This window comes from Hemitrygon akajei, chromosome 12, assembly GCF_048418815.1.
Source record: "Hemitrygon akajei chromosome 12, sHemAka1.3, whole genome shotgun sequence".
NCBI classification, from domain to species: domain Eukaryota; kingdom Metazoa; phylum Chordata; class Chondrichthyes; order Myliobatiformes; family Dasyatidae; genus Hemitrygon; species Hemitrygon akajei.
This window is the reverse complement of record NC_133135.1, coordinates 56,054,813-56,079,428: the sequence shown is the minus strand read 5'-3', so window position 1 is coordinate 56,079,428 and position 24,616 is coordinate 56,054,813. Positions and strand designations below refer to the sequence as shown.

The 24,616-nt window shown below is 40.9% G+C and overlaps 1 protein-coding gene across 1 annotated transcript in view; it reads right to left on the bottom strand.

The window, feature by feature from the left end:
• wls (Wnt ligand secretion mediator) overlaps positions 1 to 24,616 on the bottom strand; it is a 66,566-nt gene that overhangs the window by 12,763 nt on the left and 29,187 nt on the right. Inside the window, exons 3-9 of the mRNA XM_073063144.1 lie at positions 13,368 to 13,492; positions 12,339 to 12,500; positions 10,738 to 10,874; positions 9,920 to 10,088; positions 9,059 to 9,156; positions 7,430 to 7,493; positions 2,121 to 2,264 (exon numbers count right to left, since the gene is read on the bottom strand). Of these exons, the coding sequence (XP_072919245.1) occupies positions 2,121 to 2,264; positions 7,430 to 7,493; positions 9,059 to 9,156; positions 9,920 to 10,088; positions 10,738 to 10,874; positions 12,339 to 12,500; positions 13,368 to 13,492 (899 nt within the window). The remainder of the gene's footprint in view (positions 1 to 2,120; positions 2,265 to 7,429; positions 7,494 to 9,058; positions 9,157 to 9,919; positions 10,089 to 10,737; positions 10,875 to 12,338; positions 12,501 to 13,367; positions 13,493 to 24,616) is intronic.

The window sequence follows — 24,616 nt, the reverse complement described above, 5'->3', positions numbered from 1 at the left end:
AGACTTTTGTCTCTCCATCCCCTCTAAAATTGAAAGATACATCTTTCCTTCATTGAAATATCCTCATAACCTATGGACTCACTTACAAGGACTCCTCATATCATGTTCTCATTATTTATCGCTATTTATTTACTTTTGTATTTGCACAGTTTGCTGTCTTTTGGACACTGGCTGAAAGCCCTAGTTGGTAGTTTGTCATCAATTCTGATTATTATTCTATCGATTTATTAAGTATGTCTGCAAGAAAATTACTCTCAGGGTTGGATATGGGGACATACATGTACTTTGATAATAAATTTACTTTGAACATCTGACTAATCCTTGATCAATATTTGCTTCTCTGACCTGACACTGATTTTCTGACAAAATTCTGCAATAAGCACTTTTAATCATTAAATACACTATCATACGCCGTTTCTGCTCTTACATGCATACAAATCATGCAAATTACTGCTCTGCTTTGTACTATATTAAATGTCATTTGATAAAAAATGCCATCTTAAACTGTGAGGTGTAATAAAGACGATCCTGGGAAGAGGCACACACATTTATAAAGTGAATGCATGAATGAACTATAAATAATTGAGAGAATACTTTTCAGAACAAAGAATGCATCAACAGATAGCCTTCTGTGCCTCAATGCAAATGATACAGGTAAGACAATTGATTAAAAAATATACTGTATTAGATAATAGAATTTTCACATGAAGCACAAGTAAAAAATCAGAGTTTGCGGTAAAATAGATATGATTGCATTGTAGCGATGTACATCCTCGGGCAGTTGCTCTAGGAACGCTTGGTCAAACATGAGGCAGGGCTTGTGTCCGTCAGCCAGGGACAACATCTCGTTCATCAATGCTGACGGCAGTCTGTCTCCCAAACCGTCCAGGTGAAGCAGGCGGGCACCCCGCTCACGCCGTGAGAGGCCAAAGGTCCCAATGAGCGCTTTGAATGCTTCATATTTGCCTTCTTCCGGGGGCGACTGTATGAAATCCGCAACCTGGGCGGCCGTCTTCTGGTCAAGGGCGCTCACCACGTGGTAGTAACGCGTGGAATCAGAGGATATCTGCTGAATCTGGAACTGGGCTTCTGCTTAGCTAAACCACACGCGTGGTCGCAGCGTCCAGAAAGTCGGCAGTTTTAGCGAAATTGCGTGAACAGATGAAGAGTCGGTCATCTTTGGTCCAAATCCCGTTTGGACCGTTGGGGTCACCAGTGTAGCGATGTACTACATACAGAGCTAGAGACGACACGTAGTCGATAAGTCGTTTCGAGACTAGTTTATTCAAACTTTGCGGCGCTGGCATTTAATCCCTAGCACCCGCCCTCTCCGGGCGGAAATGACGTCAGAGGTGCATTACCAAAGTCTCTCCCCACGCGCTGGCTATTTGTGAGCCGGTTCGCCTGCGCAGAAAGTGGGTCGCCACAGCATCACCTGCTGAGTTCCTCTAGCATTTTGTGTGTGCAGCTTTAGATATGATTATTATGCTTACAGTGGAAGTTAAGAAGTTAAAGTCTGTCCCAAGCCTTATAGACTTATCAGGCTGGTGCTTAGGCTGCTTTCCGTGGCGGGAAGCAACTGAGAGTACGAGACTCCCCTCCCCCCTGGATAGGACGCCAGTCTAACGCGAGGCTTCCAGTGGGAGGAATTATTGCATTGCTTCATATAAAAAAATGACATTGCCTCAATGTGCTGAAGCGATATTCCATAATTGCCATGTACCAGGCTCTTTCGGTTTATGAGTAGTGAACAGAAAATTAATGGATTTGACTCGGTACAAATAGGATCTGTTTAAAGTAGTTCTGAGAATAAAGGGATTGATAAAGATAACCTCTTTTGATAGAAAGTTACGAGAACAAAAAAATTGACATCAAAGAGTGATTAAGAATTAATAGCACAAAACTTACAAAATGAAATGCCTGATTAGGTATTGATGGAGGCTGAATTTCTAGCAGCTTTTAAAAGGAAAGTCATAAATATTTGAAAGTAAAACCTGAAAAAGGGATGGGGAAAGGATTAAATGGATAGCTTTCAGACAGTTCATGCAAACATAATGCAATCTTGTTTTTCTGGACAATAACAAATCGGCACTGCATTTGGTGCAATGTTATTTTTATACCTCGTAGTGCAGTCTCCTTGCTTTGGACATGGCTGGGAGTGAACATCTTTTGCCGCTTATATTTCGGAAGACCTGGAATACCATGAAGCAGAGAAAAAAGAAATACAGACATGCGCAGATGCCTGCAACTATGATAAAGGCCATCTAACATGTGGCTGTCAAGGTAAACACGAATTCTGTGGTTTAAATTACCCTTGAAGAGATGATTTCCACCCCCACCCCTCAAAACAGAAAGCCAGCAATACAGATAGCAAACAGAGTCCTAGTATCTCATGTCAGATTTGGACCCTCACACCCTGCCCACTTTACATTTTTGTGATGAATTGTACTGGGATATAATCTTAAGTGTACCAGTGACAGCATCAGGATTCGTAGCCAAGGCTGAACCCATCCTTACCAAAATAACACATTACAGAATAGGAAATTCTGCATCACAGAGCTTTAAAATATAATAATTTGTATTCAAAAACACATTTCTCCCATTGAGTCTGATGTCTTGCCGAGTTTCATGCATACTGAACACTCCAGAACTTGTATAGTCAGATTTAAAAAACATTATTCCTTCAAAACATGGACTTTGTAGACCAAGCCAGCACTTCATTGCCCATTGCTAATCGTGCTGGGGAAGGCGGTACCGACCTGCCTACTTCAGTCACTGGAGTCCTTGTGGTGGGAGTATATTAACAATGCTGTTAAGGAGACAGTTCCAGATTTTGAGCCAGCAATGATGATACCATTTCCAAGTCGGAATGGTGAGATGATTTAACTCTGTGCAGAAGGTGTGCAAGGGCATCTTTCCAGAAGGTGGTAACTGAAAACAATCAAGAACCAAAGCTAGATGATTATTATCTCTCTCACTGACCCACAAATACTGCGGCCAGTGCTACTGACAGTTGCACCACCTTACACTAGCAATGGACAGATGCAGATACTGAAATCAGAAAAGCATTTGATGCGCGCAGTTTAGCTACATGTTGTGTTGATGAACTAAGTAATCAAGGGAGCTAAAATTCAAGTCATTTTTTTTAGATGCAGTCAGTCACCTTGAGCTTATTGTATAGAGGACACTCTCTTTGCTCCTGCAATTCTTTCAGCCATTGTGTGGTCTTAAAATATTTAACAAGCCCATTGTTTCTACTTCCACGGTGGGATCTGTGAGTATGAAAGACTCACGAGGAGGAGAGGGGTGGGAGGAGGAAGGGAGGGTTTAAGCCAGCAGGCTTTCAACTCAGAAATCTTCCATAGAAGTGAGCTCTAGTAAAATTGAACAGCGATTGAAACTTCAGGATGCTGTAACAAGTAAATTCCATCTGCATTTAATTCAAATACAGACTGGACAAAGCAGTGAAATCAATATGGAAATGAAGGCACTGCAGTCTTAGCCAAGGTTTAAAACAAACTGCTGTGCTACGCCCAAGTGAAATATTTGCTACATATTCAGAATTAGATTACAGCAGTTCAGACATGCTCAACCCCCTTAGGGTAGACTACAGATGAGATTTTTTTCTTTGTTTCAAAAGCATTCTTTACCACCCCCCCCCCCCCCAGTGTTTCCCCTAACTGTGATGGTGCCAAGTGCTTCTGAAGTTTAACTTCACGACTGCCTCTTTGATAACATGTTGAAAGGTCATTGCTCATATGAGAGTGTTGTCAGGAAATCTGTGCAGTGTTACTTCCAGCCCTAGCCCGATATAGGCCTGACACTGATATTATAGACATACCCCAGCAGAAGTCATTGGAGAGTGCTCAAACTCAACTATCTATTTCAGTTAATTCATTTTACTCCAGATTCTAGCATCTTCCATGTCTTCGCTGCTTGAGGCTCATTAACATTTTGGTTTATTTCATATAAACTGCTCAGAAGATAAACATAATGAGACCAGAAGACTGTCCAATCAATCTCCACTTTGGTCCTGGAGTCTTCATCTAAATCTATCAACATATACCCTCGTTCCTTCTCTCATTTGCTTGGTTGACCTTCTCTTAAATACATTGAAACTAGTCGCTTCAGTCAGTCCCAACAGTAGCAAGTTCCACATTTTCATGAGTCTTTCAGGTAAGGAACGTCTTTTGGAACCAAAAGAATGTCTTTTGGTCTCCTAATCTGAGGAAAGACATTCTTGCCATAGAGGGAGTACAGAGAAGGTTCACCAGATTGATTCTTGGGATGGCAGGACTTTCATATGAAGAAAGACTGGATCGACTAGGCTTATACTCACTGGAATTTAGAAGATTGAGGGGGGATCTTATTGAAACGTATAAAATTCTAAAGGGATTGGACAGGCTAGATGCAGGAAGATTGTTTCCGATGTTGGGGAAGTCCAGAACAAGGGGTCACAGTTTAAGGATAAAGGGGAAGCCTTTTAGGACCGTAGATGAGGAAAAACTTCTTCACACAGAGAGTGGTGAATCTGTGGAATTCTCTGCCACAGTAAACAGTTGAGGCTGGTTCATTGGCTATATTTAAGAAGAAGTTAGATACGGCCCTTGTGGCTAAAGGGATCAGGGGGTATGGAGAGAAAGCAGGTACAGGGTTCTGAGTTGGATGATCAGCCATGATCATACTGAATGGCGGTGCAGGCTCGAAGGGCCGAATGGCCTACTCCTGCACCTATTTTCTATGTTTCTAAGGAACGTTTCGCTTCCAACCAGTAGTCTATATCTTGCAGCAAGACATACCCAACATTCAGGCATAGGCTCTTCCAGTGAGTAACATTCATGAAATCATTGTGAGAGGCCTCTCCATGAGAAAAAGCTGGCGTCCTAAATCAGTGTGGATTCTGTGGGTCATTGTGCAACAGGCAGGGAGCAGAACCAAGTGTACACAGCCTTTTTGACCTTTGACTTAAATTGAGAGGGTCCACAATTCTGATTGTCCTCAGACACTTGCACCTCACCTCCTGCTGGCCTGGAGCTCATCTACAGGGTGAAGGGGGGGCAGTCAGAGCACAAGAGAGAAGAAGCATTGACCATCCCTTTGCTGCCTCAGATGCAACTTTTCAGGTGGTTTCTTCTGAATTCCCTACAGGTGATGTACTGAAAACCACAAGCAGCAGTTCCAAGGACAACATTCAGGCATAGGTTAACGTAGCCTGTTAATAACTTCTGCCTTAATTGGGCCAGGCAACAAGAAGAGCTTAAAGTTTAAACCATCAACCTTGATGTTCAATGTAATTATCATCACTGACCACCTGCACCCATACCCCTCATCCTTAGCTGGGTCGAAAGGAGGGGGGTTCAAAATTGGCCAAAACTCAACCGAAACAGCCATAAAAATACAGTGACTTCAAGGGCAGTTCAGAAGCTGTCTTGTGGAGAGTTAACTCAGCTTCCAATACCCTATCTTTCCACCATCTACAGGTGCATGTCCGAATCAGGTTTATTATCACTGACATATGCTGCGAAATTTGTTGATTTAGCAGTAGTGCAACGCAAGACATAAAAGTAACTACTAAGAGTTACAATAAAAATAAACTGCCCAAATAGTGCCAAAGTAGAATGGCTAGGAAGTGTTCATGGACTGTTCAGAAATCTGATAGCGGGGCAGAGTACTTGCCGTTTGCCTCATTGGCGCTAGCTGCCACACGAGAACTCACAGAACAAGAGTTCCTGATGCTGACAGAGGGGCTTTACTGACAATGCCCGGTTTGTTTATGACCCTATTCGGCAATCAATGCACTATTTCCTTTGCAGTTGCATTCCCCTCGCCATCTGGTGCAATCTGTCTGCCATCTTACACTGCTCCTCACTCCACCTCAAACCCTTGTTTCACCGCTCACCCCTCCTCCCACCTTGCCTGTTCGTACTGGCCGTCTGCCCTCTCCACTCCCAGTCCTAGTGCAGGGTTTTGATGCACTAACAGTTAACAGTTCTTTTCCTCGAGCAGATGCAGCTCGACTCACTGAGTTCCTCCAGCAGATCACTTGCTGCCCCAGATGCCAGCACCTACAGTCACTTGCCTTCGCAGTTTCCCATCATGTCTGCTCTAGCAGCAGCTCCCAAATCTGCTTTCTCTGATCACCGACAAGAGCCACTCAAACTCCACCACCTTTCCCCAAGCTGCACACTATTCCCCAGTCTAAATTCCAGACCCGCCCACAGAACAGCACTTTAGGGGTATGCCTGCAGTGGTTTAAAGAGACTGTTTCCTGCCACCTTCCCAAAAGCAACTTTGGAAAGGCAATAAATTATGGCGTTGATGCTGAATACTACACCACCACCCCCCACCACCAAATAAAACAAAAACTATGATCTGATGAAGATTTATTCCCATGTAACCTTTTATCTTTCCAAAGAGATGGAAAAGTAATTAAGTTTCAAATGATCAACCCTGTCAAAAAGTGTACGGGAGGCATTGGAGAAATTTAAATTGGGCTGTCTCATCCTGCTCAGTATCCAGAGGCCTGAGCAAGTAGAACTGGACTCAATGTGATACACCCATCTGCCACAAAGTAAAAGCTATTTGGGGCTAATTGATGAATAACACAACTGTAAATCACTAGCGAGTCAGAAACTTCTGCAGGAGAGAGTGTGAAATCAGAAGGGAAAAGCTTGAATTTTCTACCAATCGAGTGTACTGGTTAAAGCTCTGCGAATGAAATATTGCAACTAATTGCTTTGGGGCTGAGCTGAAATTGGCTCCGTACAGTGAACCATTGCCACAAAATATTGCTCATGTTCAAAGGAACAGCAATTAACCACAGCAGCTTATCTCTACTGCACATAAGAGAGACAGGCACCCTTTTAAAGCTTAGCTTTCCAAGTATTTCAATAACAAATGCTAACATCTTAAATTCCATCTCAGCAGTTTTGGAAGCAAGGGAACATATTCCATGCATTTAACATAATATTGTCAAACCGTTACTGTTACTCTTCAATTAGTTCCTTTCACCAGCAAAACATAAGCATCAGTATCATGAACACCACCACCGAAGGGAAAACAATCACGATTACTACCTCGGATTCAATGAGAAGCGAAGAATCCCATCACTGCCCAGTATAGGTCATTCTGCCAATTACAGCATCAAGATGACCAATGCCTGATACCCATTTCTCTGCCCCCCCCCCACCACCCCATGCTCTAAATCACGGTCACAAAGACCAAATTCAATACTAGTATCGTCATCCAAAGTTAAATCCTTTACATATAACGAAGAACTGACCAACAAAATCAAAAGTGGTAACATTTCTGGGCAATGCCTACCTAACAACTTAGCCTCATTTTGCTATTAACCACAATTATTTTAATCATTTCCTGGAATTCAGAGATAAATTTGTTTAATATAAAAAAAGTCACAATGAAAGGATACAGCCAATTCTGTGCCGACATCAGTGGCCCAAATACTGTAGAAAGGGTTTGTCAGCTGCACACCCCTGGAAGAAATTACGCAGGTTTTTATCAGAAATTTGGTATTCAAAACATGCCACAATTACTATTTTTAACCAAGAGGAAGAGCATTCTTTGCAATTCACATTTTTAGTATGTTGCTTGGGTATTTTAGTTCTACCATTTCCTAGTTGAGGGGTTTGAAAATTGTACTTCAGTAAGTCACTGAATCTGCTTTCACACAACAGGTTACCCTAGTGGCTTTTTCTAATGTAGACTGGGTTAGTGTTTCCAATTGCATAGACTCCCATCAAGTACTTGTTTTTTCTTCTGCCACTAAACACTGTGCTTATAGTACAGGCAATCCCTGGGTTACGTACGAGTTCCGTTCCTGAGTCCGTCTTTAAGTCGGATTTGTATGCAAGTTGGAACAAGTACATTCGGTATTATTTAGCGTCAGTTAGTCAAACGTTTGTCTTAGTATATAGTATATATTTTATCTTTAAATGCATATAAAACACTTAAGAAACGTATGTATTTCAACAAATAAACCACTGCGTTGCTTAGTAATAACTGTAGTTTTCTTCGGGGCAGGGCCTTTCACATGCTCCATTATTCTCACTTTATCTGTTATCCTTTAAAATTGTTCCAATCGTTGACCGACTGTAGCCTAACGCTTTTCCAATGACCGATGGTGTTTCACCTCTTTCCAAATGCTTTATTATTTCCACTTTATTTTCAATCATGATCGCTTCCCATCAATATAACAGAAACACTGCGGGCAGCGGGTCCCGACCTCCGCTGCGTCCTAAGGACTACCGCACTGAATTCCCCGGGTTCAAAAGTCCACTGCACTGAGGCAGGTTAAATGGGACAAGTGGGGGCTGTGCTGGGTTTGGGTACTGTATTTGATCCTCCACAATATTCCGTGTGGGAATTTAAACTGGAGGTGATGGTGTTTTTTTTACAAGGTCGAGTTGCGACCTCGACATCAACCCGGCACGGATGGTACGGGAGTCACTGGATTGACATCAACCCGGAACGGGAGCGGTCTGTCACTGGATCGAACTCGGGAACTTCCGTTCTTGAGCCTGGCGTTAATCTCACTGCGCCACCAGCCGACCGGAATGGGGGTGGTGGTCAGGGTGAATCTTACTAAGAAAAATTTAAGCCAAATACAAAGTTAAACACTCAACACAGTGTCAACAGCAACGACTTAAAATGGCGGATGGCGTTCTCCTTCCTCGTAAGTACGTAAGTCGGACGTTCGTAACTCGGGGACTCCCTGTATAGCAACCTGAAGAGCCAATACACATACTGGGAAAGACTGACACGGAGTTAATAACTAACTTTTTAAAACATTTTACTTGAGTTATCTTTCAAATATGCAAGTTTACTAGTTAACACTTGCTCTACGTGTACTGGACAGCGTATGATACAGAAACGCACAAACACACCCCAACCGTAATGCCAAAATGGAAGAAAGCTCAACTCAAGATAATCCTTTAACATTGATGGTGATGAAAATTTTCTTCCAGAGCTGGTTAATAGAATCGGGTTAAGCGGCAGAGTTAAACTGAAGCTTTCAATGAATGTATTAACAAGTCTTTACCTCTCGCATAGATCAAAAATGAAGAGACAGAAAGAACCAAAGCCAATCGGCACAATCTGCTTCAGGTAAACAGATAGTCGATTCCTTTCATTCTGGTCCTAGGAGGTAAAAACAGATGCAAAAGATTTTTAAACAAAGTTAATGTAAATGACGCAGTGAAAAGCAGTTATTCAGAAGAAAGATTTGGTGAGCTAAAGTTATTTTTCTTTGAAATAAAGAAGCTTGATGAAAGTCTTAAGAGGTGAATAAAATAATGGGCAATACACACAAAAAGCTGGAGGAATGCAGGTCAGGCAACACCTATAGAAATGAATAAACAGTGGATGCTTCAGGCTGAGACCCTTCTTCAGGACTGGAATAGCCAAGATAACACAACAAGGAGAGAGCAGATTTAAAGTAATTGGCAGATGAATGATTGGGGGGTGGGGAGAGGGAAGAATCACCCAGAGCATGATTCTAAAAGGATAGTGAACACAAAAACTACTATTATTTTTAACCTGCACTTCACTGTGCAATGCATGGCCGTGGTTCTCATAATGAAAGGTGGGATTATGTGGGGTTCTGCTGTCACAGAAACAATAGGCTAAATGGACACCATGGTCATCAATTTTCTTTGATCCGGAATAAAATGTACCCAAGTAATTTAACTCTTATCATCTTTATGTAACAGCTCAATGTGAGAATTGAGCAATAGCATCTCTCAAAAACTTTCTCATCATTAGTTATCACAGTAATTTTTAATTCTTGTTAAATGGATTGCATCTGAAAATTACTAAAAATTGAAGTAACGACACCTTTCATTTGGAAATTGACTCAGAAAGATTTCTTGAAATGAGTATGTATTCTGCAGAATAAACTAACCATGAGATGCTCCCCACAGAAGATAATCCAAAATGACAGCAACATGGCATAGAAAATGCCCTGTCGGATGTCTCCGAAGAGCAGCATCCACGTCCAGTCAAATCCGATGGAAAACCATTCCACTGGGATATTTATAAAGGTCATTGAGATTCCAAGTGCAAAAATAACTCTGCAAATAAAATATTAACAACTTATGAAATTCGTTCCAGCAGAAACACTGTGATGTAGCTTAGAAAAGCATGTTTAGCTGATCTTGCAACTGCATTGAATTTGTCTGCATATGTATCCCACCTCAGGCATACCAATTCCTTAAAATGCATGACTCCCATTTTTAAAATTAGTAGTTACAGGATCACTTTATTAAGCTCTAGATATGTTCTTTAATTATAGAGTCACAACTTCATATATAATTTACAGGAAGAATATTTGGCCAACTTAGTTAATTTAAACTTCTCTCACCAAATTCTTAGAATTCTTACAACTAGTGCCGCAGACGACATCAATTAACTTCTCGATTTGAAATTCAGTGTGACATCCTCTGACTTGTATGGGCCTGTTTCATTAGTGTGCTTACCAAATGATCTACAGGTTTGTTGAATTTTTAAAATATTTTATTTGAATTTTATGAAGTTTTTTTTGTTAATGGTGAAGATAAAGGATCCCAACTTAAATAATTTCCATTGCCAGACATTGAGAGAAAAAGAAAGAAAAGAAACAATATTTAAACAGACTATGTTGTAAACAGGAAAACCAGAGAACTAAATGGTATGTAGAAACATACCACACATCCATAAAACTACATTCACGACTGGTCTTACTTCTCCAGGAGGACAGGTGGGCGAGTCATCATTGTAATTCGTCTCCAATACCAGACCATAATGATGAGAATACTGGGAGTCAGGAAAGTTTTCATTGCAAACCAGACCCTTGTGAATCCCCCATTCTGATGAATTGACTGTTAAAAAGAATCAAATAACTATCATTAAAGTCCTTATAAAATGGAGAGTTAATAGAATGTGGCATTCCTAATAATTCTTTCACTACAACCTTCTCTGAACGCAACATGTGGCTTTAAGCCTAGCACCTGGGTTCAATCATTGTTACATACATCACTCAGTAGGTCATTCAGCCACTATGTATTGGTGCTTATACTTCATCTCCTTCCAACCCTCATCAACATCTGTGATAATCATCTATTCTTTTCTTCACAGGTGTTGAACTGGCTAATTTTAAAAGCATCCGTGCTTTCCTTTTCACTAGTCTTTAGCGAATCTGGCTCTATATTCTAACTACTATTTGAGTAACAGATTATTTCATATTTGTAGCTTTTAGCTTTGGCGTCCTCAACGAGTGAAAATATTTTCTGCTTTCCTTTCCAATGAACATTTTCAAAAGTTTTAAAGCCTTCAATGTATTAGATAGAATGTAAATCTTCTCTTCTTCAAAAACATCATTCAGTTGGTCCTGATTGATTTTGGAATCACAGCTGAAGCACCAGGCTTTGAAGGATACAGTTACAAGGAGACTGTAGATGATGGAATTGGTAGCAAAAAAGTTAGCGGGTCAAACGGCATCTAAAGGGATGATTTAAGTTTTGGGTCAAGATCTAAAGGGCAAATTGGTTCTTAGAGCCTTTAGCTAAAAGGGCTGACAGTCTGAGATCATCCCCATTGATCTGGCATCTGATCAGCATGACATCTTTTTCAAAGTATCATTCCATGAATGATTGCTACACCTAGTACTACTTGAGCATTTATTGACACTTGCAGTGTAATCTGCAATTTTAGTTCCCAGTAAGAGACAGCATTATTGTCACTGTATGCTAATAATATTACAAATAAAAATATCCCATTTCATTTCCATCTTTAGTCTACATATGCCAAATGAGCTTTACCAGCTTTAGTCCCAGGACCTAATCTGGAATTTAGTTTGAGAATGCAAATAGAGGTACAGATAAAGTGAAATAGTGGATATGGTGTATTCAGTTTCAGAAGGATTTTGATAAGGTCCCACATAAGAAATTAGTATGCAAATTAAAAAAGCACATGGGACTGAACTGGTTGACAGATAGGAAACATTAGAAATAAAGGGGACTTTTCCAGGTGGGTTTCTGAACAAAAAAACATTCTCTTCTGGGTCTCCAAAAGTGGAATACATGATTATGCTCAGATATTAATTCTTCTTTGAACACATGTCCTGCTTGTCTCTCCCAGTCTGGCAAAGCACTAGAAGACTACCAGGTTTCTTATAAAACTCAGTCAATATTTATTACTATTTTCTGCCAAAAATAAAAGGGAAAATGTAATAGCTCGCTGGACATTTCATAATGAATTGATGATTCATTAATAGCTAGCTCCCAAGATTTAGTACTAAACCCCCGGTATACTTTCACATCAGAACAGAGCAACCAGGACATTACCACCAGCTGAACATTCCTGAGTTTTCCAATTTTCATGTTGATGTTCTTCTTCTCATTAACGGGAAGTCGAATATTAATCAGGTAATACTTGTGCGCAACGCTCCCCAATTCCATGAAGGGTAGCAGGTTACAGTCATACAGCTGCCCCTGATTGTCACGAGTCTGTTCAAAAGAGGAAACAGAATTCATCACGTCCCATGCCGCAGGATTCAGAAGATTTTGTACCATACTGTAAGTGTCCCCCTCAAACATTTCAAAAGGTGTGATATCGTCTCAAAGGAAACGACTAACTTGATAACAGGCACTTCAAAATGTGAACCCTGTCACAAACAGATTTGCAAAATAAGCTTTTGGAATTGGGTGTGCATAATGAATATTTGGTACAAAGTGAGTGACGTTGGTTGTGGTGAAATGGCACAGCCGTGGGTCTGAGATACCCATAAAAATGCAAGTTACTATGTGGAAATAATCACTATAGTATTCATGACTAGTTTCCCCGCAGATTTAATCCTTTGTTTTGTAGTATCTTGTCCAAATCCAACAAACTCAGCAGAGGCCAGGAATTAAACCTAAAATCAACTAAACTTATCACTAAAAAGCCCAGAGTGTACCACCTACTGAATTCAGATTAGTTCATGGAATAGTGTATTAGTTAATAAATCAGCTTCATAAAGTTGCTGAGAAGTGTGTGCAACTTATATTCATTTGTACACCAGACCTCTGTATTAATCCAGAGATTGGTTTGTATATACTGGAATTCTCTGGAATTAAAACCCCATGTCAGGAATGGTGAGTGTGAAATTATCAGATTATTGTTAAAAATCTGGTGAATCCCTTCTGAACTCTCTCCAAAGTCTCCAGTTAGAGAAGACAATAAATGTCAGCCTGGCCAGCAATTGAATAACGCATTAACAATCATGAATAGAGTGCAAACAGAAAACTCTAGAAGCCCCTAGCAGCTCTGGGTTCATCATCGGCAGGTTTTGATGTTCAACATTAATGGAACAGTGTAGAACTGAGATAACATACTTTTGGAGGTGAGAAGTTGCAATCTAGCTTCCGTTTCTCAATCGAATGGGCCATCTCAGTCCACTCACTGATACGGTCATCACGATAGCCTAGCGAAACATTCAACGTAACCACAGCGTCGTCAGCTGGAAATAAAAGCACTGGCGGTTATTCTCAGAAATCAATTATTGTCGTTACACAATGAGATATTTCACACAAATAAGGAAACACTATTCATTTGTCTAGGAATGTGCTCACACACAGCAATGTGCTCCCCAGGTCTTCATCCTTAAGGACACTTGCACAGAGTGCAAAAGGAACCTTGAAGTAAATTCAGAATTTTACCAAAAAGCGAGAAACATTAGGTGTGGGGTATCCATCTTGAATTTGATGCTGTGATTTCTTCAAGACATAGGAAAGACCTCAGAAAATATGTTTCCAAAAACAAAAGGCCTCTTTTCCCATCTGCCACTGTGATAACTGCAGTTGTATTCAGTCAAACAGGCTTGTGTTCTTTGATATGCAATAGACAAAGTCTCAAATCGTGCGCTTATCACTCGAGCATCGCATGCTGAGATGCCACTCAGCTCACTGGAAAACCTAGGATTAAAAGGTAAACCTCGAACTAAGTGAAGTCTGACATTTAAGATGGAGAGAAACAGAATTTTTTCAAGGCATAGTGAATTCTTTGCAGGAGGGCTGGAGTATTTTTGACAGGGACACTAATAAATTTTTTTTAAAAAAGCAAAAATCCAAGGAAAGTACGCACAAGCTTTGGAGGTTGAAATGACATGTGGGTCAGTCAAGATTTTGTCCAGGCATTGATACGAGAAATTACACTGGACTTATCTTCTGCCTGTACAAAACTTCTTTGGGGTCTTGGCAACCAGCAATGGTGTGGAAGTTAATTTTCAGGATTACATGTCGGTAATATTTGGAAACAAAAATATTAGTGCTGGAGATATTCTGCAGGTTGAGCAGCAACTGTAAAGTTATTTTTCTGATAAAATATAAAATTTTAATTATGTGCTGACATTGGGGAGGGTTTACAGGAGGTTCACAATAATGTTTCTGGGAATGAAAAGGTTACCATATGAGGACTAATTGATGGCTCTGGGCTGTACTTACTGGAATTCAGAAGAATGATGGGGGGGGGGGGTAGAATCTCACTGAAATCTATTGAACGTTGAAAGGCCTCGATAGACTGGATGTGGAGAGGATGTATCCTGTGGTGGGGGAGTCTAGCACTAGAGGACACAGCCTGAGAATAGAGGGACATCTATTTAGAACAGAGATGAGGAGGAATTTCTTTTGCCAGAGAGTGGTGAATCTGTGAATTCATTGCCACAGGTGTCTGTGAAGGCCAAGTCATTAAGGCAGAGGTTGCCAAGTTCTTAATTAGTCAGGGCATGAAGGGTTATGGGAATCAGGCAGGAGATTGGGGCTGAAAGGGAAATGGATCAGACATGATTGAATGGCGGAGCAGACTCGATGGCCCAAATGGCCTAATTCTGCTCCTATATCTTCTGGTCTAAAAAAATATACACATACAAAGAAATGGTGCAGGGCTTTATACATTTGTAGTTTTGTTCAGTATACAAGGTTCCTTAAGGTTGTTATAGCCAGGGGAGGTAGTGGGTGGGGATAAGCTCCCATTACCTATTAAATGCACCCAGTGGCATGTGTCTCAAATAGCCTCTGACAACCAAGTCCAGCTCCTGGCCTTCATGTGTGGCTTAGCTACTAAGCCCAGTGGAACCATTTCTACTGGCAAAAGGGGTGGGTTACTCGTAACTTAAAACTAGTTGCTTCAGGCAGATGGGGCTTGTCAGCCATTGTTAGCAGCTCATCTAGAAGGAAGACTCTGATATCAAACCTCCTCTGCCTTGTGGTTATACCCACTCACGGGGAAGGCTTTGGGAGTAATCCCAAGGAAAAATCTGGAGCTGGAATCCCCAAGGCAGTCCTGCGTTGAGTTCCGCACGACCGGCAATTCCCATGACGCCAAACTCTTAGCAGTCTCTGCCATTCGTTTGGATTCATTAGCTGCATGGAGAGGGGGAACCTACTGCATGGGCAACAGCGTGTTCTCCATATCGTACTGCCCTGGCTTGTGTATCATGTAGACCAGCTACAATGCAATGTCCATGGTTAACCCTACCCAATGGAGGCATCAGTGTATACATTGTCAGTGTTAACAGTTCCAGAGTGTCTGCACATTCTGCAGGTAACGCCATTGCCTCTCAGAGCCTCCTGGTGTGATACACACTTCAAGAGACTTGAGCAGCATCTACCCCAGACTCAGCCCCCTCAAAGTCTACTGGCAGAAGAACCTTTGACTACCATCCTTCCCCATAACACTTGGGTATTGCCTGCCCTGAGTTTCAGTGTGTCTCTCAGCAAATACACCAGCATTCTCTCACAGACATCTCGTTGTACAGATAGATCAATGAGGGGCTTTCACTGAGATGATCATCTACTATCAGTTCTTGATGTCAATCTCTGTGATACCCCTGAGAACAGACCGAAGATCGGAAATTGCTCTGCAGCTGCTCGGGATGAACTGTGACGATGAATATTGCATCCTTCTCCAGACTTTCTATGCAAACACACAGTCCTGTACGGAGCTGGGTAACCTGAAGGAGGCCAAGAACAGATAGGCTGGTGTGCAAATGAGGAGTTCTCCACTGACAGGCAAGGCCCAACACTAACTTGAGTAACATCAACTTGTATACTGCCCAAGTAATCTGCAACCCAAAAGGGATGAATGGTTAAATTGTTAATTTCAAGCAATCCTCATCTCCTGTGCTCACCACCTCTCCTTCCAAACCACATCCAGTCCTCTAATATTTGATCCCTTTCCTAAACCTCCTCTCTAGCAACCTAGCAATCTAGCAACCCTTTCCCTCTCATAGTTCCATGCATGAAGTACCCATGGACCTCTCCCACATGTGGTTCCATCTGTTCTTCACCTTTAATGATTCCCAATCTCTTCTTCCTCACCTATCAGACTCCAACGCTGGTATAATTTTTGTTTTCACCCATCACCCTCCAGCAGCAGCCCCCACCAGCTCCATCCTATCCCCCCCATTGTCTGCTTTCACATCACCCAGACTTTCCAACCCCACCTTCCCTGTCCCCACCCATTCTTCAAACGCCTCTTTTATTCAAGTTTGTAAAGGTGGATAGCTGAAATCAATAAAATGTTAAAATATAATAAGGATGCTGTGATAATGTTTCTTCACTTACTGGTTAATTTTTAAAAAAAGTCTGAGCAGAGGATTAAATCTACAATAACGGCTGCATGTTATTTGACACATCCGAATTTTGAGATTGGATGACTGGCTGTAAAACACATCAGTTATCAACTGCTTTCGGTGAGGATTGCTATTTCCCAGCATGACCTTACCTTATAATTGGCTGTCACCAGCCAGAGGTAATTATGATGCCCTCGTGCCATTAAGGCATGGAAGATGTAGATATTGTAACCATTGCAGTTTCTATTACCAAGCTGCTGATTACCATAACATACAATCTTGTATTTACATAAATGTCTTTCATCTCTTTACAAAAGTTTACTGAAGAGGTAGGAACTGAGGGAAGAAACTATTCTAAATTATCACCTTTAACTTTTTACCCAACTTATTCTCCTATCAAATACTTTTAGATGTTAATATCTCAGGGGAGTTATTTGTTGTTTGGCACAGGAGGCAAGCATCAATAAGTTGTTTTATCACAGAAATCTCAAAAATCTTAAACAGATGCCCTACATTATTAGCGGGGGGGGGGTGGAGGGGCTGGGTTTTGAGGAAAATGTGCAATGTCGAAATTTTCTGCAATACAATGCTACGTCATCTGCACATGCACCCAGAGATACAAGCTGAAAAAAATTGAAATTTACTTACTTCTTCCTCCCCCTCCATACACAAATCCCTACAGAGAGAATTGTATTCTGCATCTCAAGTTTTTGAGTAGAAATGAGTAAATTCCGTAAAGGCAAGTACACGGATAGGGAATTTGAAGAGCGAATTCTCTGGACTTCCCAATAAAATTCTTTAAAGCAACAATTTTAAAAGACTGCTTTGGTAAATTATCTACCAATATTTTACCTCTGCCCATTTGCAATAGTTTTGACATTTAGAAAGGAATTCAATTTTTGGTTAGTTTTTGATGTTGAAATATGTAATTGTTCCAATGAATTATCGTACATGCAAGTTGATCTTCAGTGTTTGGTTCTTCCTGATACTTGTAAGGTCCCAGTCAGAGGAATTAAAATGTAAACAAAACATTTGTAATATATAGAGAATCCTGCCAGTATATAGATTGATTGGTACGTGGCCACATCATATATTCAACATGAATTCAGCAACAGTACTAAAAGGCATAGTTGTCATCTGCTCCTAATGAATGTGACAGAAAAAATATGACTGATCAGACTTCCACCTAACTACAGTTTGGATGGCTAGGATTAAAATGAACCAGAGACTATTGCTGACACAAAAATAACAGCTATTTCAACTTCACAGTATAGAAGATCATAAAACCATAAGATATAGGAGCAGAAATAAGACCATCTGGCCCATCATGGCTGATCCAATTACCCATCAGCCCCAATCTCCTGCCTTCTCCTCGTATCCCTTCATGCCCTGACCAATCAAGAATCTATCAACCTCTGCCTTAAGTATATAAAGATTTGGCCTCCTGATTCCACAGATTCACCGCCCTCTGGCTAAAGAAATTCCTCCTCATCTCTGTTCAAAGAGAACGCCCCTCTGTTCTGAGGCTGTGTCCTCTGGTCTTAGACTCTTCCCACCATAGGAAACATCTTCTCCACATCCACTCAATCAAGGCCTTTCACTATTTGACAGGTTTCAATGAGGTCACCCTTCATTCTTCTGAATTCCAGTGAATACAGACCCAGAGCCATCAAACACTCTTCATGTGACAAGCCATTCAATCCTGGAATCATTTTCGTGAAGCTCCTTTGAACCCTCTCCAGTTTCAGCACATTCTAAGACAAGGGGCCCTAAACTGCTCACAAGACTCAAAGAGAGGCCTTACCAGTGCTTTATAAAGTCTCAATATTACGTCCTTGCTTTTATATTCTAGTCCTCTTGAAATGAATGCTAACATTGCATTTGCCTTCCACAGCAAAGACTCAACCTGCAAATTAACCTGTAGGGAATCCTGCACATGGACTCCCACATCCATTTCCACCTCAGTTTTTGGCATTTTCTCTCCATTTATAAATAATCAACCCTTTTATTTTTTCTAACAAAGTGCACGACCATACACTTCCAAACACTGTATTCCATCTGCCATTTCTTTGCCCGTGCTCCTAAGATGTCCAAGTCCTTCTATGGCCTCTCTACTTCCTCAAAACTACCTGCCCCTCCACCCATCTTCATATTGTCTGCAATCATCAATTCCATCATCCAAATCAATGACTTTAACATAAAAAGAACTGGTCTCAACACAGACCCCTGTGGAACACTGGCAACCAATGACAACAGTCTCCCTTTATTCCCACTCTTTGCCTCCTGCCAATCAGCCACTGTTTTATCCATGCTAGAATCTTTCCTGTAATATCATGGCCTCGTAGCTTGTTAAGCAGCCTCGTGTGTGGCACCTTGTCAAAGTCCTTCTGAAAATCCAAGTACACCACATCTACTGATTCTCCTTTGTCTCTGCTGCTTGTTACTTCTTCAAAGAATTCCAACAGATTTGTCAGGCAAGATTTTCCCTTGAAGAAACCATGCTGACTATGGCCTATTTTATCATGCATTTCCAAATACCCTAAGACCTCGTCCTTAATAATCAACTCCAACATCTTCCCAACCACTGAGGTCAGCCTAACTGGCCTATAGTTTCCTTTCTTCTACCTCTCTCCCTTCTTGAAGAGTGGAGTGACATTTGCAATTTTCCAGTGTTCCGGAACAATTCCAGAATCTAGTGATTCTTGAAGGATCATTACTAATGCCTCCATGATATTTTCAGCCTCCTCTTTCAGAACTCTGAGGTGTACGCAATCTGGTCCAGGTGACTTATCTACCTTCAGACCTTCCAATTTCCCAAGAACCTTCTCTATAGTTATGGTAACTTCACATGCTCATGACACCTGACATCTGGAATTTCCACCATATTGATAGTATCTTCCTCAGTAAAGACTGATGCAGAGTACTTATTCAGCTGATCACCCATTTTGTTGCCCCTATTACTACCTCTCCAGCATTGTTTTCCAGCAGTCTACGATCCACTCTCACCTCTCTTTTATACTTTATGTATATGAAGAAACTTTTGGTACCCTCTTTAATATTATTGGCTAGCTTACTTTCATATTCCATCTTTATCCTAAAAACTTTTTTAGTTGCCTTCTGTTTTGTGTGTGTTTTATTTTTTAAAAAAGCTTCCCAATCCTCTAACTTCCCAACAATTTTTACTCTAATATATGACGCCTCTTTGGCTTTTATGTTGGCTTTGACTTCTCTTGTTAGCTACGGTTGTGTAATCTTTCCTTTAGAATACTTCTTCCTCTTTGTAATGTATATATCCTGGGCCCTCCAAATTGCTTCCACAAATTCCAGCCATTGGTGCTCTGCCGTCATCCCTGCCAGTGTTCTTTTCCAACCAATTCTGGCCAACTCCTCTCTCGTGGCTCTACAATTCCCTTTACTCCACTGTAATACTGATACATCTGACTTTAGCTTCTCCTTCTCAAATTTCAGGGTGAGTTCGATCATATTGTGATCACCCCCCTAAGGGTTCTTTCACCTTAAACTCTCTAATCAATTCTGGTTCATTGCACAACACCCAATCTAGAATAGCTGATCCCCTAGTGGGCTCAACCATGAGCAGCTCTAAAAAGCCATCTCGTAGTCATGCTAAAAAAAATTCCCTTCTCCTGGAATCCAGCACCAACCTGATTTTCCCCAATCTCCCTGCACATTGAGATCCACCATGATTATTGTCATATTGTCCTTTAAGCATGCTTTTTCTATCTCCTGTTGTAATTTGTAGATCCCATCCTTACTGCTGTTTGGGGGCCTGTATACAACTCCCACCAGGATCTTTTTACCCTTTTAGTTCCTTAGCTTTATCCACAATGCTTCAACACCTTCTGACCCTATGTTACCTCTTCCTAATGATTTGATTTCCTTTTTTAAGCAACAGAGCAATGCTGCTCCCTCTGCCTGTCCTTTTGATACAATGTGTATCCTTCGACATGAAGCTCTAACCTTCTTTGTGATTCACTGATGCCTCCAACATCATACCTGCCAATCTGCATCTGTGCTGCAAGTTCATCGACTGCGCGCATTCGAATATAAATACACTTCACCGTACAGGCGAGCCAGACACCACTGCGTGCAAGGAGTTTGTATGTTCTCCCCGTGGCCACACGAGTTTCCTCTGGGTGCTCTGGTTTCCTCCCACAGCCCAGAGACGTACCGGTTGGTGGGTTAATCGGTCATTGCAAATAGTCCTGGGATTAGGCAAGGATTAAACCGGGGGTTGCTGGGCAGCATGGCTCAAAGGGCCTATACCATGCTGCATCTCAATAAGTTAATTATCCACAGACCAGGATTCTGACAAAACTAAAATGAGACAGGTATCCTATCCATAAATTAAATATTTCCCTTAACATAAAAGGACATTTACTCTATCCACTCTCTGCCAGTTCTCAAAGCATCAATTTCCCCTCTTCCACTTACTTTCAGATAAGCAGTTGCTTCTCTCACACATCGACTCACAACACCGATCAACACTGAAGGAAATTTCCAGCATATCGTCAAGTTGCGGTAAGAAGCTGGTTCACAGGGTGACATTGTGATCACAGGGAGAACATGCAAATTCCACAGACAGTGCGGGAGATTTAGATGATACTGAGATTACTGGAGCAGTGCCACTCCATCCTCCTACAATTTCCCAGAATTTTAAGTTTCATTATTTAACACCCTGGGAAAGGTTTCACTGGAAATGTAATGGTTTTTCTGTGGCGGCAGTGTTTGGGTTATGGTTAGAGATGACGGGGGCTTTGGAATGTGTGCGGTCCAATGAAGGGAGTGTTGTGTGCCTGAGATCGAGGTGATCTGGGTCTTTTGTTCGGCGGAAGATGGAGAGAGGAGATGCCAGAAAGGAGAGGCCATAGACACCAGAAATTAGTGGATTAGGAGTGGGGCCAGGAGTTGACGGAGCCCAGGGAAATCGATGGAGGACCAGCGGAAGGGAAACCGTGAGCTCCAACTTGTGCACCTTGGACTGTTTCATTCAAATGGGCCCTTTTCTTTTTGTTTTACTTTACTAACCCTTTAGTCAAATTTAGAATTATAAAGCCAAATTGTTTAATTGCATATGGTGTACTGTCTGTTATTTTGTGGCACTGATTTGTAACAGGGTAACACATCATGCAGTATCCACACGAACAGGAGGTTTTTCACCTCAATCTCATATGTTTGATGTGGCCAGATATTATCTTCCCTGGACTTACGCAGCCGACGGAACCTTGTGGGTTACAATTATATTGACATACACTAGCTCAAGTAGTTAATGATCTCAATTGAGGAAGAAGGCTCTGTCATAGTGATCAAACAGTGGAATGTTGTACTTTATTCCTTTTCCAGTTCCTCACTACCATCCTGCAACCATTCTTGTCACCAAACTGCTATCAGACAGCCCAAACCCACAGTCTAACCTCTCACTTTAAAAATAGACCTGCAGACAGTGATTTCAGAGCAGCTTAGAGAGAGCACAAGAACTAACATGAAAGTTACTATTCAGCTCATCACATTTGTGCTGTCCTTTAGCTAATGCAATCTGAAATGAATCTCAAAATGCAATCATTTAAATACAAAAATAGGTGTATTTATTCATTTTTTAAATGAAAGGGCACCAACCTTCTACAAAATACACTCCGATTCATATAAACATTAAAAAAACATGCAACACACACAAAATGCTGGAGGAACTCAGCAGGCCAGACAGCATCTATGGAAAAGAGTGAACCATTGACGTTTTAGGCCGAGACCCCTCATCAGGTCAGTACCGTTGTTTTGTAATGGAGCTTTTCTATACAAGAATAACTTGAGAAATAGCAGAGGGAATTCAGTAACACAAGGTCACCCAGTGCTGTTTGTGTACTGCAATGATAGAGGATCATATTACAGAGATCTACCAGTGAACCACACTATTCATTATCTGCTGTTAGATGTGTTATCCATTTATAGACTTTTATCAGCAGTACAGACTATTTCGGAATAAAATGGCACTGGATTTAAAAAAAGACTAATCCTTGACGACAGTCCTGAAGTGATTGGCTTTTGCTGGAATCTAATTTCATGGGCACCAGATCTCCTATTAGCATTAATGGCATTACCTGTGAGGCTGGTCCCCAAGAGCAGACATTGAGCTGTGAATGGGGTTGCCAACACACTATCCACATTCACACCACTCATATACAAAGCCACAAAATGGAAGTGGCTTTAATGCTACGTGATCCAAATGATAAAGTACATATATTTTTAAAAGCTTGATTATATATAGCGCTAATTTTATTAAGCTACCCACCAACATTTGGAACCATATTAAGTTTCCTGAGACACAGTATTTGCGTAGGCCACACAAACCATGATTAACTGTATAATTTTCTGTCTGTGCTGATTTAGCTCAATATGCACATGGTAATAGAAAGCAGTTACTGCTGCTTCGTAAGACAGCACTCCAGCAGCCTGCATAGGTCACGCAAACCCCCGTAGATAATTTTTCTTGATCACAAGTAAGAAAATATTTTTCCAAGTTTCATTATTTTAATTTTCAATATATGACAAGGTCCATACCAATTCAAATGAAGGATTTCTACACGTCAAAACAGAAGTGCATCAAGAAAGATTAGAAATGTTTGAAACAAAACCTTTTTGTGTAGGTTGTCTTTATAGAAAAACAGTACAGAAAACTTGCGGGCAAATGCCTGATTAATGCTAGTTCTCCACAGCCTGAGGTGCATGCCAATCTAACATAATGTCACTCCACTGTGTCTGTCACCCCTGACGACTAATCCACTTGAACAGCTGTGTTATTCCTGGAGAACTGCCAAATGTTGTTGAAGCAGAGTATTTATTTCATCTTGATTGCATGAATAAGCTTCATTTCGCCCACAAGGGATATGATTACTATTTGCAGATTTTGCTAACTCTTTTATCAATTACCTTCTAACTCAATCAAAACTCAAGCAGTCTAAGATGTGGATCCAACAATATCTGAAGTTTCTTTTTTAAAAAGATCATTTTGTATAACTTTGGTCATAATATTAATTTTCTCTCCATCCAGCCTTGTGACTAATTAACAGCAGAATGCCGTGGATGGAATGAAGGAGAAAATACTAAAGTCGAAGTTAAGGTTATTGTCCTATGCACAGGTGGAATAAAAAACTTACTCGCAGCAGAATCACAGCCACACATGACCAAATAAACAACATCCACACAAAAAAACATACATTACACCAAATTTTACAAGAAATAACACAATTTGGACAAAAACTATTTTAGTGCAATAATTATGATAATTCTTCAAATTTTCTTTAATTCTTTTAAAACCAGCAGTCTATACTTGAATATTGTCTGTATTTTGTTTACGCAAGTGGTCATTGTTTAGATTGAAACCTGAGAATGGTGCTTACTTGATATTAACCAAGAAACACTAATAATTTCTTTTACCGATATTCAAGTATGAAATACAGAAGTTCCAATGGAAGATAAAAGGAATGGAATTCATTAGCGCATCATTGGCTTAAACAGGTTCCTTGTGGCTTCATTGGATAGCCACAGAGCACAAAATAAGATAGGTCAATAGACTAGGTTCCATTTTCCTTTACAAGTAGATACAAAACATTTTTGTTGCTGTAGCTTTATTGCTTCTTCTTGAACTCTAGGTGTAAAAAGCAATCCCAGGATCCCATGAAATATTATTTCTCTGATTAACATAAAATTGAAAACTGTGGACAAAATAACATAAAATTGAAAACTGTGGACAAAATGGAAACCTCACACACAAAGTGCTGGAGGAACTCGGCCCGAAATGTCAACCATTTACTCTTTTCCAGAGATGCTGCCTGACCCCCTGAGACTCTTAGGACTGGAAAGGAAGGGGCAAGATGCCAGAATTGAAGGGTGGGAGAGGGGAACGAGGCTAGCTGGAAGCTGACAGGTAGAGCCAGGTGGGTGGGAAAGGACAAGTGCTGGAGAAGGAAGAATCTGGTAGCAGGAGAGAGTGGACAGTAG